The sequence below is a fragment of the Staurois parvus genome, unplaced genomic scaffold (assembly GCF_062004578.1).
Source record: "Staurois parvus isolate SC_StPar_1 unplaced genomic scaffold, SC_StPar_1.0 ptg000027l, whole genome shotgun sequence".
Taxonomy (NCBI): domain Eukaryota; kingdom Metazoa; phylum Chordata; class Amphibia; order Anura; family Ranidae; genus Staurois; species Staurois parvus.
This window is the reverse complement of record NW_028317823.1, coordinates 259,512-280,145: the sequence shown is the minus strand read 5'-3', so window position 1 is coordinate 280,145 and position 20,634 is coordinate 259,512. Positions and strand designations below refer to the sequence as shown.

The 20,634-nt window shown below is 43.0% G+C and overlaps 1 protein-coding gene across 1 annotated transcript in view; it reads left to right on the top strand.

Moving 5' to 3' along the window:
- The window catches only part of DEUP1 (deuterosome assembly protein 1), a 99,718-nt gene that overhangs the window by 52,863 nt on the left and 26,221 nt on the right, over window positions 1-20,634 (top strand). Inside the window, exons 10-11 of the mRNA XM_089656493.1 lie at window positions 857-1,039; window positions 14,346-14,533. Coding sequence (XP_089512619.1) covers window positions 857-1,039; window positions 14,346-14,533 — 371 coding nt within the window. The remainder of the gene's footprint in view (window positions 1-856; window positions 1,040-14,345; window positions 14,534-20,634) is intronic.

The window sequence follows — 20,634 nt, the reverse complement described above, 5'->3', positions numbered from 1 at the left end:
CATGGATCAGTTTGAATACATCAGAATACTTGAAGAGGTCATGCTGCCTTATGCTGAAGAGGAAATGCCCTTGAAATGGGTGTTCCAACAAGACAACGACCCCAAACACACCAGTAAACGTGCAACATCTTGGTTCCAGACCAACAGGATTGACATTATGGAGTGGCCAGCCCAATCCCCGGATCTTAATCCAATAGAAAACTTGTGGGGTGACATCAAAAATGCAGTTTTTGAGGCAAAACCAAGAAATAGAGAAGAACTGTGGAATGTAGTCCAATCATCCTGGGCTGGAATACCTGTTCACAGGTGCCAGAAGTTGGGTGACTCCATGCAACACAGATGTACAGCAGTTCTCAGAAACAGTGCTTATACAACTAAATATTCATTAAGTGATTCAAAGGAAAGCAAAATCTTCAAACATTTTTCAGTTTATATAGTGAATGTTTGAGTTTGTAAAGAAGAATACAAACACTGCTATTTTTTTTGAACAGTCTAATATTCACTTTTCTTCAATTTATTTAGAGGAACAACACAAATTTGATCTATTTTTCTTCATGTTTTGATTTGGAATAGAATGTGTAGTGTTCCCAATGCATTTGTGTGTATGGAAATAAAAGCTATTAGAAGGATTTTGAGCTTTATTCACTTTTTTCAACACACTGCTATTATTTTGAACACAACTGTACATATGTGCCATGGCTGCTATTGTCAGGAGCAGGAGAATTTATTTTGGGTTGCTTTTGGTGCTAGTGTGTATGAAAATAGCAACATACAGCTACATTTTTGATTTTAGTGATTTGTATGTGCTGTGGATATGAACACTTAATAATACAGTTTGTTGCTTTGTGTTTGGCAGGCTGAGAAAGATCCCCAGAATAAAAAGGATGGGGGTGCTGGTCTGGAGAGTCTGAAGGCAGACCTCTATGGCCTGACTGCAAAGTTAAACCAACAAGATGTCACCATGGCAACCCTGAGGGAGAAGGTCTGTGAACTGGAGCGAGGACTACACGTGACGGAGCCAGAGAGCGAGAACACGCAGGTATGGCAGTTGTAAATACATGTTCCATTAAAACGGTATTAAACTCAACAGCAAACATTTATTCTTTTGCACTTACCAATCCTTGGATGAAATGACTGCTTTAGTTTTTGGGGGTGTTTTTAGGCTTTTTTTACCTTACATTTTATCTGGTGATCCGTCCAGTAAATCTATTGTTTTTCAAAAGAATAAGCTCTCTTGCAGCTATAGGGTTGAGATAAACCATTTAATACTGGCAGGGGTTTATTAAAAAGATGCAAAAACTTACTCACAAGCCATAAAGGTCATAAAAACAAGACAAGACGTCAAAGGTGCCAATCGTGGACCTTATACTGTATATGGAACTGTATGGTAGTCGGAGTGGCCACAGTTCCCACTTCCCTACAGTTCCATATATAAGCATCCTTCCAATGCATTGCATCTTCATCTATTGCTCTGAGGAAGGGAGTTCGACTCCCAAAACGCGTTTGCACTTCACCCGAGGACGCATGCTGTGCACGATTGGCACCTTTTGACTTCTTGTCTCTGTTTCTTTGACCTTTATGGCTTGTGAGTATGTTTTTGCATCTTTTTAATACATTTTTGGTGGTTGCGTTATTGCACAAGGAGAGTGTGCCCTGTTTTGTTTTTGATTCCCCAAATCTACCAAGGGTGGCACCAGAGCAAGTGCACAATTCCATTTTGAGTTCAGCAAGAGAGATTTGAGTGCCGGTTTCTGGTTACTGGCAGGGGTGCTTACAATGATCTTTTATTTATTTTTCAAAAACCTTTATCCCAAAAGGGGAAAAAAACTGCTTACTGGAACTACTTTTAATGGTATTCGCTGGAGTTTGGTATCAATTTCTTAGTGTATCTAAATCTAGAAGTACATCAAACTCTCCCCTCCCCCCAGACTGACAATGCTGCTCTCCAGAGGTGACCCCCTGTGCTCCTTCATCCAGAGTGGGGCACTCTAATACATGAGGTGAGTTACTGGCCAGATCACCAGGTGAAAAAAGATGTAATGGCTGCATTTAGTTTTTCTTTTTTTTAGGCTTTTTCCCTCTGATTGGTATGTTGCAGTATATATTGCATTTTTAGTTTTGGGTTTAATACCGATTTGAGGTTATCCTTCATCTGCCAGCTGATTTATACAAATACACTAACTTTGTCAGCAGGCGTCAGACAGGCATTTGGGAAGCATTTTTAATGCTTCTCAAATGCCTATGAAAATTCTGCACATGGCAGCACACAGTGCTGTTCACATGGAAGTGTTAGCTTCGTGGCAAAACTGACGCCTCGTGTGGAGTCAGGAGGAGTTGAAGCCTCCCATTCAAGTCTATGGTGCCTGCCAGGAGTTTGCGGTGCGGCTGCGGAGCGTTAATACAATTTAACGTCATTATAGGCGTTTGTGGTGCTTTTTTAACTCTTGGCAAACGCCTATCAACCACCTCAAAACCACACATAGGGCATTTTGTGAGCATTAAAAAAACTCTTCCCTAACGCCTGTCATACGCTATAGGGGCGTTTGGCAAGAGTTAGAAATAAAGTCAAGTGTGAACGAGCCCTAAATGTACAGCTTTAGGATGCTAAAAGAGCACCTGTAGTGTTGGGGCCCACTTCCATTTGCGTGGCGCATTAATGCTTGTTGAACATTCATTGTATTTAGTATAGTGGGTGAGTTTAGTCAACCTAGAACAGAAAGGTGTGTTTAATATCACAATCATCAGAAGAAAATAAAGGAAAAAAACACTGAAAATAAAGTAGAACTAATGCAGGCACCACAGCCATGCGGCATTGGAATGGAATGTACTATAGTTTTGTAAAGATTTTGCTTTTGTGATTTATTGTAATCATAATGAAAGACATTTTACATATTTATTTTTTTTTGGGGGGGGCTGGTATATATATAAAATCACTCATTAGTGTTAGGTAGTTTATCTCTATTTAGTCGGTCTTTTTTCATGTGAAACATTTTAGCTATGCTGAAAGAAGCCTACTGTAAGTCCAGTAAGTCAACAAAGAAGGGAGTCATCCCTGGTCCCCTGATCACACAGCTTCGTTTGAGGTTTGAATCAGAGGATGTTGAAAATCAAGCTGGTTTGCTGTGTCGTCACTTTATCCCAGAGTTCTCTTGGAATCCTTTATCACGATTAGTTCTCATGCACACTGGATGTTTTTACAGCTGCTTTTTGCGTGTTTTTCTACAGCCAGTAAACCCCCCAGCATGTTCTTCTATGTGTCCATGCATACATAAGCTGTAATCAGCGTTTTTTAGTGGGGACATTTTTTGGCTGGGAAAAAACCCAAAACTAGTGGGTTTCTAGAGGGGTTTTCTAGCTGTAAAAATGCTCAAACACTGCAAAACATGGCAAACCAGTGTTTTGGGACTTTTTTTCTTTTTTTTCTTTTTTTCTTTCTAGCAAAAAAAAAAAGAATAAAAAACGCAGCTAAATGCCAATGCATTTTTAACGTGACTTTTACACAGCTAACGCTACCAGTGTGCATGGAGCCTTAAAGGGTAACTCCAATTTTGTTGGAAAAAAAATAGTAAATAGGATTAATATAGTGTATACAATTACCACACAAGTCCTATTGTAATTGAATGTTATTAAAAATGACCTTTCCTTTTCAATCTGCAGCTCTGTATGTTTCTGTAAACTGTAATGCAATATGGCTGCTTGGAGGTGTTCTGTACACTGATGGCACGTAGACAAGTCCATTGCCTCAGCAGACACTTAAGGGATTAATAAACCCACAACTGCAAAATCAGTCTGTATATGCCGTAAAGCATGCTTGATGCACTCCGTGTGGAACCTAAAGGGTTAATCCTCTGCGTGTGTGGATCACTCTACACATGCTCAGTTTGGTGTGTATTTCTAGAGGATTTTTTTTCCTGGGAAAGTGCATGTTCATGTTTGATATACTCCAGTGTGGAACCTAAGGGTTTAATCCTCTGCATTGTGTAAAAAGGCTGTTTGATCCTGACCTCTCTGATCCTCCCCTTCTTCCAGTATCCCCCCTCCTATCTCCTGATATGACAAATGTGTGGATCACTCTGCACATGCTTAGTTTGGTGTATATTTCTAGAGTTGTTTTTTTTCTTGGGCATGTGATCAGCACCGGGCCAATCGGCACTGCCCATACAGAGGTCAGGGGTCCTGCATCCACCTAGAGCAGAATGAAAACTCCTCATACAAGCTTTAACATGTGCTCTGCTGAACACTGATAGAAGTCACAAGGCTGCTATATGTTGCTCAAAACAGAAGGTATTTAGCAGTTTATATTTATTAAAATAATTGCACTTTCATGTTGTGTGTACTGTGGGAGAGCAGATACAGTGAATACAGGGTCCTGGGTTTAGTAACACTTTAAGGGCCAGTTCATACTACATGCATTTCAATTGCTTTTTTTCTGCATCCAAAATGCACAGAAAGTGGGTTATATGGTTGTCAATGTCATAGTTCACATCAGTGCTTGCAGTTCCAGTGCGTTCCGGTTGCATTTTTCCTGCACAGAACTGTACTGGAACGTGGTAAAATGCATAAAAAAGCACCAAAATGCACCAAAATTGCACTGGAACACACATGTCCCTATTTAAATTGAAGAAAAAGAGAGAGGGGAAAAATGAACCAGAAAGCATCAAAAATGCAGTGGAATGCGCCAAAATGCGTCAAAAGCACACATGTAAACGTATCCTGGACGCATCTGGACTGTGTTTCTGTAGTGTGAACCGACCCTAAGGGAAACCAGTTATCCTGGTGTGTGTATGTTCGCATTCCTCTTTCTGTGCAATCAGCAATTCCCGGCTCTGCTTGCCATTTTCACACTGACCATCCTGAGCCCAGAGTGATAAGATAAGACGGAACTGTCAATTATCATGAAAAACCATCCAGCTGCAACCGGGCTTAGTTCAGCAGAATATCTTCCTATACAGTGCTTTGTAGATATAAGCCTTTTGATGCCTAAGACGACATCTCTAACATGGCGAGAGACTTAGGACTCCTCCGCCCCCCCGCAGGCCATGCGCCATTCCTCGACTCTCATCTGTCATGTGTCTTGGCATTCATCGGCCTGTGAAGTAGCTGGAAGGCCTACAAAGTACAGCTTTTATTTATACGGCTATAAAAACAGACAGACGTGATCAATTGCCGAGTGTCAGCCGCTTCTTGAGAACATCACTTGTTCCGCTGAACGTTTGTCTCTCCAGAAATCCCTGCAGCAGGTGCAGGTTGGTGGCTTTCATCTTTGTTGTATGATGCTGTGAATGGACGGCATTTCCGAATCTTTTTCATCGTTTCTTGATTTCACTGCTAATAAAATATTGCCTGAGAAGAAAGCAGAGACTGTGCGACTCTGTATTCCTGAAGACCATGGACTTAGAAAGGATAAATCAGACTGTAAAAGGATTGCTGGATGGAATGGAAAAGTTGGAATGACTTCCATCCTCAGAACGTCCTTCGGTTTCTCTTCACTGTCTAGTGTGATTTTCCTTGTGAGCTCCACTTAGAAAATCCTGGGATATAAAACCATGTACAAGCAGTATGCCGTTCCTTTAAAGGATTAGTTCACCTTTACCAAAACGCATGTGCAGGTAAGGCTACATTCATGCCTAAAGCCGGCCATGGGTCGAATTGCAAAAGAATATTTTTTTCGAAAATCTTTTCTAAGAATTTTCGTTCGAATTTCGCACCATTAGGCCCCATGTACACAGGACACTTCTGAACAATGAAAACTGACTGCTGGAAAACATAGGTTAAAAAAAGTCTGTTTAGCCGTATTTGCATAATGCTTTTATGTGCGTTTATGTGCGTTTTTTAAAGATAGGCACAGGAGAACGTCCCAAATGCCCAGAATGCACTGAAAAGTGGTAAATTATTAACTATTTCAGACTGTTTCAGAGAAATACAGAGAGTAGAAGCAGAGACAGCAGTACGTGTTGAGATTAGCTTAGGTGTGTGTTGCTCATTAACATTTCTTTTGTTTCCAGGGGTGGGAAGGTGTCTGGTGGAGAGTCATTAAGGTCACCTGACAGGGGGTCTTCATGAGGAATTTTAGGTGTGAATGGTCATTAACATATCTTTTGTTTCCAAGGGTAGGAGAGGTCTGCGGTGTGAATTGGTCATTACAATGTGTGACAAGCTTGGTAGGAACATCCTGTGTTCAGTGTTTTGTCCATCTGAGTACCTTGAAAATGTTTTGCATGCATTTTTCATGATGAAAAAAGGATCTGGACAGCATCGGGAACTGGAAGAGTTAAAAAAAATTTTCAGACACAATTGCTTATAAATGCGATTTGCCGCATTTAGCCACATTTACAAGCATTTTGTGTTTGAAACACTGATAAAATTGACTGCTGAACGCAAGTTTTCTGCGTTTAAAAAAAAAAAACGACTGTAAACTCAAATGCCTGTAAACGACTGTAAATGACGATGTGTACATGGACACATAGGAAAACATTAGGGAGAGTTCAGGGGCTGCTGAAAAAAACGCTGAACAGCTCCTAAACGTGATTTTATCAGCTGCAGTGTACATGAGCCCTTAGTGGGTCACAGAAACGGATGATTTTCGTGTGGCCATCGAATCTGAGTGATCGGCATGTTGGAGATTTTTAAAAAAAGAAACAAATTTTGAGATTAAATGAAAAAGAAACCAGCATGAGCTGTGACCTGGAAAGAAAAGAAAATTCTTGGCCACGAAAATTCTTTTCTGTAGCGAGACGAGGTGAAATTGAAGGCTTGGTTGGTTGAATTTTGAAATCAGTGGTGGCACCATTGGGTTACAAAATGCACGAAATGACCAATTTTCGAAAGAAAATTAGTTCAGAGTTCGACCCGTGTATGCCCTGCATATAAGTGTGGCGTTTTTAAATATTTCTTTTTGGATCCTATTCCCACTTTTTCAACTCGAAGCTCGACATTTCAACGCTCAACAAGCAAAAACCCATTAATTTCAATGACCCATGTTCACATATTAGCATTTGTCACCTGTAGCAAAATGCCTATTCACTCAAAAAAGTACATGAGTTAGATTTTGAGCCTTTTTCTCCCCATAGACTTGAATGGAAACACCATGAGGCCCCATTCACACTAGGGCATTTTGAATTGTGGGCTGATTCTGTCCATTTATATTAATGGCACCTGAAAACACGGTGTGGTTCTGTCGCTATTGTCGTGTAGTGAATAGCGGGAAACCACAGGGTGCCATGTGCCGCCACGATTGCAGCGCGATATATCAGGTGACCATCTCAACAGGACCACTTGGCGTTTTCATGTGCTGTTAAAATGAATGGCGCCTATTTGTAATTTTAGCAGAGCATTTTGAAATCATCCTAGTGTAAGTTAGGCCTCTAAAACATGACCTGAGCATTTGAGCAGAAAATCGCAATGCCAAAACGCTTGAAAAAGCACTCTTGTCACGTTTTAGAGGCACCACTTACACTAGGGCATTTCAAAACACTCTGATAAAATGACAAATTGCGGAACTTCGTGTTCTGGCACCATTCATTTTAATGGCACCTGAAAATGCAGTGCGATTCTGCCGAGATTGTCACGCGATAAATTGCGCTGCAATCGTGGCAGCACATGTCACATTGCGGTTTGCCTCGGTTTATTGCACGACAGCTGTGAAGAGGCCACACCACATTTTCAGGTGCCCCTGATGACGTCCTGTATGACGAAACGCGTTGAGTGGAGCCAGAACACATTCCATTGTGCATTATGTGAAATAGGCACGGCCATCTTGCTTTTGGGTACGCGGACAATCTATGTGACATGAAGTGTTTTGAATATCTATGTGACTGCATTTACCCTCATTAAATTTGATTTGCACTATGGAGAGTTTTTTTTTTTTTTTCCTTTTTTCATGGTATTATCTGGAGCTTCACTGCACATTGATCTGTGATATAGTTGAAGGTGTAATCAATTGCAAAGATCCTCAAAGTTGGCTGAGGGGTCTGTGAAATACTTAAACAAGCGCTGTTTGGCCTTTTCTGAGTGAGGGTCATAAATGTTTAGTAAGCTTTCACCTTTTCACACTGTGGTGGTCTACATGGTGGTCTTATCACCGAAAACTTCTTCAGGCAATTGGAATACACATTCCTTCCTATCTCTACTGGCTTCCTTCCTATCCCTCCACTGGCTTCCAATTGCCCAACGGATAAAATTCAAAACACTAACACTGACATATAAAGCCGTTCATAACACTGCCCCTAATTACATCACTGACTTTGTCTCTAAATATCACCCAAACCATACTGTCCGCTCCTCGCAAGACCTCCTAATCTCTAGCTCCCTTGTCTCCTCCTCCCATGGTCATCTCCAGGATTTCTCAAGGGCTTCACCCATCCTCTGGAACTCCCTACCCCAAGCTATCACCTACTCTGCTCACTTTTTGGCGCACTCTGAAAACCCACCTCTTCAGGGAAGCTTACCCCGACCCCAGCTAATACTGGAATCCACTACTCCTCCTACCACTCCATCCCCCACAGCTAATTACCTCTTGTACCACTATCCCCTCCCTCCTAGATTGTAAGCTCCAAGGAGCAGGGCCCTCTAATCCCTCTTGTATTGAACTGTATTGTTACTGTACTGTCTCCCTCCATAATGTAAAGCGCTGAGCAAACTGTTGGCGCTATATAAGTCCTGTATAATAATAATAATAATCTCTATAACAGAGAAGATTGCTTGTATTGACTTTGGACTTTTCTTTGGGACTTTTTGGTTCAAACATTTTTGCACTTACAGTTGTGCTCAAAAGTTTACATACCCTGGCAGAAATTGTGAAATTTTGGCATTGATATTGAAAATATGACTGATCATGCCACAAAATGCTCTTTCATTGAAGGATGATGATCATATGAAGCCATTTATTATGAGTACATCAGGATTTGTTTTTTTTTAGATATATATCTTAGTTTATGGAGTCTATAACTTTCCTAACAACTGAATCAAACACTGATTTGTTTTTTTTTTTCCACCAAAGACATGTAGCAGAATACAGTTTGGCCTAAATTTGTGTAGAAAGATTATTTATTTGCAAAAAGTTATAACGCTTACGAAGAAAAAATCTTTTTTTTTTTTAACAAAATCTTTGGGTTTTTTTTGTTTATAGCGCACAACATAAAAAACCCAGTGGTGATTAACCACCTCCCGCCCGTCATATAGTAATATGACGGGCATAAGGTGGCTCTCTTGTTCTGGGAGGACGTCATATGACGTCCTCCCATTCTCACTGCGCGTGTGCGGCTCAGGGAGTGCGCTGCGATCGGCGGTGCGCTGTGTCCCTCGGACACAGCGGATCACTGATTATGGAAAGAGCCAAAGATGTCGGCTCGGTCGTGTAATCAGCTGTGTCCAATCACAGCTGATCACATGTATACAGGGAAATGCCGGTTATCGGCATTCCTCTCCTCTTGAGCTGTCACGCTGACAGAGGCGGAGGGGACATGTACACTGATCATGAGGGCAATGATGATCAGTGTGCCCTGATGATCAGTGTGGCCCCAGAAGTACCAACTGTCAGTGTCCATCAGTGCCAGCAGTCAGTGCCTCATGCCAGTGCCCACATATCAGTGCCTACCAGTGCACATCAATGCCACATATCAGTGCCCATCTGAGCTGCATTTCAGTGTCACCCATCAGTGCCAATCAGTGCCACCTATCAGTGTTGCCAATCAGTGCCACCTATCAGTTCCAGTCAGTGCCGCCTATCAGTGCCAGTCACTGCTGCCCATCAGTGCCGCCTAACAGTGCCAGTCAGTGCCGCCTAACAGTGCCAGTCAGTCCCGCCTAACAGTGCCAGTCAGTCCCGCCTAACAGTGCCAGTCAGTCCCGCCTAACAGTGCCAGTCAGTCCCGCCTAACAGTGCCAGTCAGTCCCGCCTAACAGTGCCAGTCAGTCCCGCCTAACAGTGCCATGTTTCAGTGCCCATCAGTGATGCCTGTCAATGCTCATCAGTGCCACCTTCCAGTGCCTCCTCATCAGTGCCACCTATCAGTGTCCATCAGTGCAGCCCATCAGTGCCCATCAGTGCAGCCTCATTAGCGCACATCAGTGAAGGAGAAAAATCACTTATTTACAAAATTTTATAACAAAAACTAAGAAAAAACATTTTTTTTTTTAATTTTCAGTGGTTTTGGGTTTAAAAAAAAATAAAAAACCCAGAGGTGATTAAATACCACCAAAATAAAGGTCTATCTGTCACAAAAAAAATGATAAAAATTTCATATGGGTACAGTGTTGCATGACTGCACAATTGTCATTCAAAGTGCGACAGCGCTGAAAGCTGGAAATTGGCCTGGGCAGGAAGGGGGTTTAAGTGCCCTGTAGGCTAGTGGTTAAATACCACCAAAATAATTCTCTATTTGTGTGAAAAAAACAATAAAAATCTCCAAGGCTTTGGACATCTTTTTGTATCATTTTCCATCTTTATAATGTTCCATTACCTTGTTACGCAGGACTTTTCTTGTCTGATCCCATGGCTCAGTATCTAGCCTAGTCAGTGCTTCCACATAAGAGCTAACAAACTCATTGACTATTTATACACTGACACTAATTGCAATTTAAAAAGCCACAGATGTGGGACATTAACCTCTAATTGGCATTTTAACCCATGTGTGTCACCTTGTCTGTCTGTACCAAGGCCAAACATTCCAGGGGAGGGAAACTTTTGATCCGGGCCAATTGGGTGATTTCTGTTATCATTATGATTTTAAAAATGAGCCAGACAACCATTTGATAATAAATGGCTTCATATGATCATCATCCTTCAATAAAAGAGCATTTTTTGGCATGATCAGTCATATTTTCAATATCAATGCCTAAATTTCACAATTTCTGCCAGGGTATGAAAACTTTTGAGCACAACGGTAAATGGATTAGTCTGACACTGGTGTTGATTTTTTTACATTCTGTATATTGCATTCACTTGTTAACAGTATATAAGAATTTCACAAACTTTGCACTGTTGTTTTCCATTAAAAAGAATGGTGCCTGAACATGCTTTTCTGCGATTTATCACTTTGGCAGATGGTTTTGAAATCACCCTAGTATAAATGGAGCCTCTTAAATGCGACATGAGCGTTTTTTTTAAGCGTTTTGTCGTGCGATTTTCTGCTCAAACAGCAGCTCTCGGATCCTTTTTCAGCAGCACTTCACACCTTTTACTTGAAAAACGTCTGAAAAAATGTCTCTAATATTTGGAAATCTGCTCATAAATGCCTAAAAACACCTAAAACACTGTCTAAAAATGTACAGCTAAGTGAGAATGTAGCCATTGTTTTCAAGCATTTTTTGGAAAAGAACTGCTCATTTTTTGCAGTTTTTGTCGGGTGTTTTTTAAGGCGTTTTTCAACTAAAACATGTGGTGTACTGCTGAAAAAGGGGTGGAGAACTGCTTTTTGAGCAGAAAACGTGCCACAAAACGCTTTAAAAAAATGCTCATGCCACGCTTTGCTTGGAGTTTCCATTAAAGTCTATGGGGACAAAAACGTTCAATTCTGCTCCTGTATTTAAGCCACAGGCGTTTGGTTACAAGCGACAGGACACTTTGTACTATTGCACTGACAAATCGTGCAATATATATTACTTTTTCTAACAGGTATCTGGGTCTCCGAGGTCACCATAGCCCTCCTGGTGCATGTGGGCCATCCTTCGCTATGATGACAGCAGCCCTTTCTTTTGGGTTCCATTGTTTATGCCTTGGTTCAGGCTGAGGCTTGGCCCTCTCTATGCAGTCTGGGCATCTTTCTGCCTTTGGGCTGGGAGCACTGCCTGTCATGGACTGGTGGCGGCATGACGTCATTCTGCCCTAAGGGGCAGGGTCGCACCACGTCTGCCAGGGGGTGTGCCAATGAGCCTGGGACTGGTTTCTCATGCAGTCCTCAATTATATGGGCCCCTTATAGGCTGCATTTCTATCCTCCCTTGGCTGGATTGGTCATTTCTCGTTTCCCATCTAGACTATATAAGGCTGGCTCATTATACCATCATTGCTGTGCTGCATATGGACACCATCCTGTCGCTCCACATGGTTACACCCCATTAGGCAAAGGTATGTTGCCAGCCATTATCCTATGCATTAGTAATCCGTTCTAATTATTGCTGCCCTATTAGATGTAGTTCTCTTCGTTTTTAGACCATACAGCCCTTAATTAATTGTGTGACCAGACAACATCTGCTTTTAGCACTTCTGTATCATCTTTACTGATTATTTTTAAAATATTTACGTGGTTACATCAAACAATTTTGCAATTATGAGTCAGTATTTTTCAATATTTTTAATATCCATGTGTGGCATATCTGTCTAATTTGTTATGAAGATGGTAATGTGTATAATTTTTACATTATAGAATACAATTATAGTCACATATTACATCCCTGAAGAAGAGAAGTTGTAATCTTGAAACACGTCGGTGTATGACTATCAGATTGACCATACACAGTATTTGTACATGCAATTTTCTGTAATCCCCCTTACTGAATACTACTATTGATTTTTAATCTTCTTGTATCAATAAACTATTGTTATTTTTAGAGAGTGTCTTTTTGTCTTTGATATTTGGCACATTGATCAGTGCTGCTCTTTAAAGTCCCATTTCTAGGGGAGAACATTTTCCTACGTGCATTACTCTAAGACAGGGGCTCCAAACTGTAGCCTGTGGGCCGGATGTGGCCCTTTGCTTGTTTTTATCCAGTCTTTAGGGCACTTTTCCTTCATATGACACCAATAATGGGGCGCTATTCTTCCCACTGACACCAGCGATGGGGCGCTGTTCTTCCGACTGACACCAGCGATGGGGCGCTGTTCCTCCGACTGGCCCCTCAACGACGGGGCGCTGTTCCTCCGACTGGCCCCTCAACGACGGGGCGCTGTTCCTCCGACTGGCCCCTCAACGACGGGGCGCTGTTCCTCCGGCTGGCCCCTCAACGACGGGGCGCTGTTCCTCCGACTGGCCCCCTCAACGACGGGGCGCTGTTCCTCCGACTGGCCCCTCAACGACGGGGCGCTGTTCCTCCGACTGGCCCCTCAACGACGGGGCGCTGTTCCTCCGACTGGCCCCTCAACGACGGGGCGCTGTTCCTCCGACTGGCCCCTCAACGACGGGGCGCTGTTCCTCCGACTGGCCCCTCAACGACGGGGCGCTGTTCCTCCGACTGGCCCCTCAACGACGGGGCGCTGTTCCTCCGACTGGCCCCTCAACGACGGGGCGCTGTTCCTCCGACTGGCCCCTCAACGACGGGGCGCTGTTCCTCCGACTGGCCCCTCAACGACGGGGCGCTGTTCCTCCGACTGGCCCCTCAACGACGGGGCGCTGTTCCTCCCACTGTCCCCTCAACGACGGGGCGCTGTTCCTCCCACTGTCCCCTCAACGACGGGGCGCTGTTCCTTCGACTGGCCTCCAACAACCACAAAAAAGTTTGCCCTTAAAGTTTTAAGGGCAATAAACTAGCCCTTTGTTTCTAAAGTTTGGAGACCCCTGCTCTAAGGCATGATGGAGGCGTGTAGTTCCTACTACCCACCTCAACATTTTTTTTTCCAATTTTTTTTTTATATCACACGATATTACTGCAAAATTTCAGGAAAAAATACACTAAAGTGAATTTTATGGCACACAGATGCAATAAATTACCCATTTTTTTGGGTAAAATATAAAAGATTAGGTTGCACAGTAAATGGATACCCAACATGTCTAACCTTAAATTTGCTTGTGCCTGTGAGACAGACTTCTGTACTCTGTTTTCCATAGGTGAAGCTCTAAAGGCCCCTATAGGTCATCAGTTTGGCATTATGGAGGAGATCTGGTGCTAAAAATATTGTTCTCCGGTGTGTGTGCCGATATGTAGCATGTGTAACATCGCAATAAATGTTTTTATGCGTAAGCGCTCCTGTTGCGTATTTGTGGGGGTGGGCCTCAATTTTTGAGGGGAGGGGGGATTCTATGTGCTTGGGTGTAACTTTTTTTTTTTTTTTTCATCACATAGGGGACAGAAAAGTCTTAATGTTCTAATCAATTTAGCCAAGTCGTACTGACACCCAAGTTGACCCAGGCATCCATCACCCATAAACCGGTTACTAAGTCGCATTATGGACACCTATAACTGGATGGGGTTGAAGATGCAGATTCAACAGATATGTAAAAATAAAGGTAGCATCCCTGACAATGGATACCTGTTGGACCTGCCCAGGGGATTCATGTGAACATGTGCAGAGCACTCTGTTTTGATGCCCACGTCCGGCTAAACTGCTAAAGCTGCAACTTTTCTAGATATGTGTGAACAATAAGTTGGCTTGTCTGTGTGACCTAATCAGTTGTGTAATACATCTTGTAGGCAATAGATTGTCCAGAAGAATCCACATACAAAGCCAGATGCAGTCTGCCTTTACTAGAAGACGAGGAGGAGCCAGTGAAGTGCAGTATTGGAGGACGGAAAATACTAGATGAGCAGCCAGAGAGGATGAAAGATGCTCCATGGCAGAGCGATACCTGCAGAACACAGAGCCAAGAGAACAAGCAAAGGTATATATAAGCCAGTTTATTTGCTCATTTGAATTCATTTACTTAGTATTAACTAGCTCTGTAGTACTAAACAGAGGTGCTTTAAATCAAACTCCACGATTTCCTTTTTTATAACAAAAAATGCTAACTTGCATCTGTTAAAAAAACAAAAAACCAAAACACTCCAACCTATCTCCTGTGAGCCCAGGCTGTTATGGACTGTACCCCTAAAGTAGGGTTGGGGGGCATCATCATACGGTCTTGGCTCACAGTATCCTAAACTGAGTGGCTCTAGAATCTAGAAAGACAGACTACCCACCATTGCTGTCAAAAAAAGGACCAGTGGCATCGCCAGAATAGCTTCAGCCTGGGTTCACATACTGTATATACGGTGCGGTATATTGCATGTGATTCGCACAGAAACCGCACCACATTCCTGTGCAAGTGCATGCCATTTGTGTGCGGTGCGATTGGAGCCATATAGGCGGCTTTTGTCACTGGTGGGAGCAGAGCGCGGGAAGCCCTGTGCCCGCGCTGCTTCCGCTGGGGGCGCGCAGAGACCTCCCGGCGGCCCCCCGCCGGGGTCTCCTGGCTGGGGGGGTCACAGCTCCTCTGGCTAGATTGCCCGGGGGCCGTGATCCTCGCTGCAGGGGTCCCCTCCCGCCATCCCACACAACCTGCTTCAAAGGCTTGGTGCAGGATGAGAGGGTGCGGCGAGGGGGAAGCGAGCAGGGACAGCAGCCACACCGTGACAGATACGTTCACCTTTTATAAAAAAATAAATAATAAAAAATGCTGGTAAAAAAGTGCATGTATTATTTTTTTACTGCATCCTGTAAAGCATTGTCCCCCGCTATCATCAGAGGAGAGTGTGGGCAGGTGCTGTATTGTAAAATGTTACATGCTAAATACGAGTGTAATACGTAACATGTTACAAAGGTGAACTTATCCTTTAACCACTTCCCGACCGGCCGTTGCATATAAACGGCCGGACGGTGGCACTGCAGGGTCGGGTGGCCGTTTATAAACAGCCTCCCTGCACCCTGCTTGTGCGCGCTCCCGGGGAGTGCGCAGCACCGCGATCCGGTACCTGCTGTGTCCTCCCGACACAGTGAAACACAGATCGTCGGACGGGACCTCTGTACGAGGTCCTGATCATGTGATCACTGATTGGCCAATCAGTGATCACATGCAAAGTAGTAAGCAAGATGTCACTTGTGACATCATTGCTTACTACGTGTGAAATCTGTGAATGATCACAGAGGTCACATGGTACAAGGCTATTCACAACAGCCTTGTACCATGTGACAAGCTGTGACCAATCACAGCTCACTCAGTACTTCTCAATGAGTGCAAGAATGCACACGGAGAGAAAGAGAAATGATTGCTTTTACATCCTTTATGGGTGTAAAAGCAATCAGTGTAAAAAAAAAAAAAAAAAATCTTCATCACCCCCCACAAGTAGTACAGTGTCACCATGGTAAAAAAATAAAATATAAAAATGTAAAAAAAATGTTTAAAAATTATAATTTTTGGTTATAAACTAATTTGGATTTTTTTTTAACTAAAAAGATAATGGAATAAATTTTGGCAAAGATTTATGATGAAATATTATTTATTTGCAAATTTTATAAAAAAAAAAAACTTTTTTTCAAAATTTTTGGACTTTTTCATTTACATAGCAAAAAAAATAAAAATCCCAGCAGTGAATAAATACCACCAAAATAAAGCTTTATCTGTCTCAAAAAAATGGTAAAAAATTCATTTGGGTACAGTGTTGCATGACTGCGCAATTGTCATTCAAAGTGTGATAGCACTGAAAGCTGAAATTTGCCCTGATCAGGAAGGGGGTAAAGAGTGTCCGGTCTGGAAGTGGTTAAGTTGCAATAGGCAGCAGATGGGGGCATTTACAGGCCGTGGTCACAATGCTTCTTGCCCGCGACAAAAAACTACCCAACATTCCCACCATACAAGACACATTCAAGGGAACAGGGAATTGCTGCACTTGCATCACATTAGCCGGCAAAAATGGGGTTAAAATGGTCATTCTCCTCTGAAAAGCAATCTGAATGCAGACGCACGGTTTAGAAGAGACGTAGATTTAGACGCACATCTACATCTACCTTAACTTAGCACGTTGCTTGTTTTTCCATCAGTGTTCCATAAAACCTCCAAACTGTTTTTAGTCTCCAGTTTCTTCTACAATAATTGAAACTCCAATAATAAAAGAAATGGACGTCTTCAGAGACCAGCAGATCCCTGCCGCTGATAAACGTTTATTCAATCCTTATTAGCCTACGCATTTGTTTACCAGAGACAGCATTCAGCACCTGGACTATCGCTGGCAACCGCTTTGTGCTCATTAGCTTCTCAGAAAGAAAACTGTTCCCAAAGTAATTTTATTAAAATGGCTCATTCGTACCCGTCTGCATTTTTTATGGGTTTCTAGCATCGGAAAAACGCAGTCCTACTTTATGGGCGGCACAGTGGCTAATGGTTATCACTTCCACCTGGCAGTACTAGGGTCATTGGTTCGAATCCCAACCACGGCACCACCTGCCTGGAGTTTGCATGTTCTCCCTGTGCCTGCGTGGGTTTCCTCCGGGTACTCCGGTTTCCTCCCACACTCCAAAGACATGCTCGTAGGTTAATTGGCTCCTGTCTAAATTGGCCCTAGTATGTGTATGTATGCTTGTGAGTTAGGGACCTTAGATTGTACACCCCTTGAGGGTTAGGGACTGATGTGAATGTAGAATATTTATGTAAAGCGCTGCGTAAATTGACGGCACTATATAAGTACCAGAGATAAATAATAAAAAAAAAAAAAAAAAAAGAAATACAATTTAAAGGGTTGCAATTAGAAAAGTTTTGACACAAGATTCACACAAATGTAACTTACGATTCACACATTTTTCTAATTGGATTCAGCTGGAAAAATGTGTCATTCCCTGGTGAAAGTTGTGTGATTATTGGATGAAAAATAGTACCCAATTGTATATATAGGGCAACTTTCCTTTTTAAATATAAATGAACAGGTGCAGTGCTAAAAAATGACAAAACATATCACACAAATCAAACAAAAATGAATATTAGGCATTCAGATAAACACGGTGCTGATATGATTGCACCAATATAAGATAAAACACACAGTCTTAATATGCGTGAAAAAAGCGTGCAGGCTTGACTCGGGAAGGTCAGCAATATCAAGTGGTGAGCCATCGCTACCCGAACTAGACCCCATAGCCAAGGTCCCGCTGAGTCCCCGTGAGCCTGATGTTGTCCCTAGAAAGCTGTGTGGGGGTTGTGCTGAGGTCAGACCCCATAGCCAAGGTCCCGCTGAGTCCCCGTGAGCCTGATGTTGTCCCTAGAAAGCTGTGTGGGAGCTGTGCTGAGGTCAGACCCCATAGCCAAGGTCCCGCTGAGTCCCCGTGAGCCTGATGTTGTCCCTAGAAAGCTGTGTGGGGGTTGTGCTGAGGTCAGACCCCATAGCCAAGATCCCGCTGAGTCCCCGTGAGCCTGATGTTGTCCCTAGAAAGCTGTGTGGGGGTTGTGCTGAGGTCAGACCCCATAGCCAAGATCCCGCTGAGTCCCCGTGAGCCTGATGTTGTCCCTAGAAAGCTGTGTGGGAGCTGTGCTGAGGTCAAACCCCATAGTCAAGGTCCAGCTGAGTCCCCGTGAGCCTGATGTTGTCCCTAGAAAGCTGTGTGGGAGCTGTGCTGAGGTCAGACACCATAGCCAAGGTCCCACTGAGTCCCCGTGAGCCTGATGTTGTCCCTAGAAAGCTGTGTGGGGGTTGTGCTGAGGTCAGACCCCATAGCCAAGGTCCCGTTGAGTCCCCATGATCCCCCTTACCGTGAGTGTCCCTACAAGCCGCATGTTGCGGAGTGCCAAGAGCTGCCCCGATTGAGTTCCTTCCATAGTTCAATAAAGCTTTGTGTGTTTACCATTTTCTTTGTGTGTTCTGTCCTGCCTATGCTTCTGTCAGTGTCCTTTAAGGGGGGTGGGGGGCGGGCACTAAAAGCACAGCTCAACCGCACATTTATATCGCCCTACAACTGCACAGCTACGTTACATAGTTAGAGCTCGTTCACACTTGACTTTATTTCTAACTCTTGCCAAACGCCCCTGTAGCGTTTGACAGGCATTAGACAGGCGTTTGGGAAGCATTTTTAACGCTCCTCAATTGCTCCCCAAACGCTCTATGCGCGGTTGAGGTGGTTGATAGGTGTTTGCCAAGTATTTAAAACTGCACCACAAATACCTATAATGAAATTAAATGGTATTAATGCTCCGCAACCGCCTCGCAACCGCGCCACAACTGCACCACAAACGCCTGCCAGGCATTTGCGGAGCTGCACCATAGACTTAAATGGGAGGCTTCAACTCCTCCTGACTGGACACGAGATGCCAGTTCTGCCGCAATGCTAACGCTTCAGTGTGAACAGCACTGTGTGCTGCCATGTGTAGAATTTCCATAGGTGTTTGAGAAGCGTTAAAAACACCTGTCTGACGGCTGCTGACAAAGCTAGTGTGAACTGAGCCTAAGTCTGGCTGAAAAAAGACAAAAGTCCATCCAGTTCAATCACAGAAAAAAAAAAAAGTTATAATCCTATACCCACAGTTGATCCAGAGGAAGGCAAAAAACCCAGCAAAGCATGATTCAATTTGCTCCTGCAGGGAAAAAGATTCCTTCCTGATCCCCCGAGAGGCAATCGGATATTCCCTGGATCAATTTTACCTATACATGTTAGTATGCAGTTAAGTGACTGGTTTTCCCTTCTTGTATGTATTGATTTGTGGTGCAAATAAATCCTTCTAGAATCTTTTAGTCTTTTCTATATTTTTAGATACATAGCATAGATTAAAGCAGTATTAAATCCAAAAACAAAAATGTATTAAATTGCAATTTTTCCAATCCAAAGTAGTAGTAATCTAGTCAAAACATTTAATCACATGATCTACCCCAGTAAAACCAAGCTGCTTTTTAAAAACTCTTTCCATTAATCTAACTTGAATGGATGTTAATGCGGAACTACACTATATATTCGAGCACCACAAACCAAAATCCATATTTAATTAATGTTTAATATTCAAAGCAAACTCGCCCATCCATCGGTGTCTCCATGCTTTATTTTGCTGAAAAATTACTTAGAAAAATACCACCCTAGTATTTCTGGCCGTGGCCATCTTGAGTAAGGGCAGATGATTCATGTGTTATTATTATACAGGATTTATAACAGTTTGCTCAGCGCTTTACAATATAACGGGAGACAATACAGCAACAATACAGTTCAATACAAGAGGGTTAGGAGGGCCCTGCTCCTTGAAGCTTACAATCTAAGAGGGAGGGGCTAGTGGTACAAAAGGTAATAACTGTGGGGAATGGACTGGTGGATGGAATTGAAGATTCTGTTTTTTAGCTGAAGGCAGGATCGGCTTCCCTGAAGAGAGAGGTTTTCAGAGATCGCCTAAAATGTAGCAATTACTTCCGGGAATCCATCTGCCCTTAGCACATTCATGCAAGCAGGAGTGTTTGCTTAGCTGAGATAACCCCTCTGGAAGACTCCTGGGACATATGACATAATTTATCTAGGCATGGAAACTGGGAAGTAACTGAAGAAATGTAATAAAAAGTTTAAATCAAGTAAATATGATATCCTTTCCTATCTATTTACCTATACTAGCAGCATAAGGATTCAAAATAGTCTGTGTTGATAGAGAGAGTGTAGTTCCGCTTTAATCACTTCCCAACCAGGCCAATGTCAAGACACCCTCATTTGGGATGGGAATACCGGGTTATGGCTGTAGCAGTCTGCTGTGCCATAAGCCCGGGATTGTTTTGTCACCCGACAATTCTCTAACCGATAAAAGTGGCAAATTTGCCACTTGATAACTTTTAGAAGCGGCAGGAGGGGTCGGCTGCCAACACAAAACACAACCCCCCACCCTCAAAGCTTCCAAGGGGTTACTTGGATAAGTGGTTCTCAACCTTCCTAATGCCGTGACCCTTTAATACAGTTCCTCATGTTGTGGTGACCCCCAACCATAAAATTATTTACCCAGTAATTATAATTCATGAGTGTCGTTTTACCTCCAATACTGCTGCTTTCAACACAGTAGCT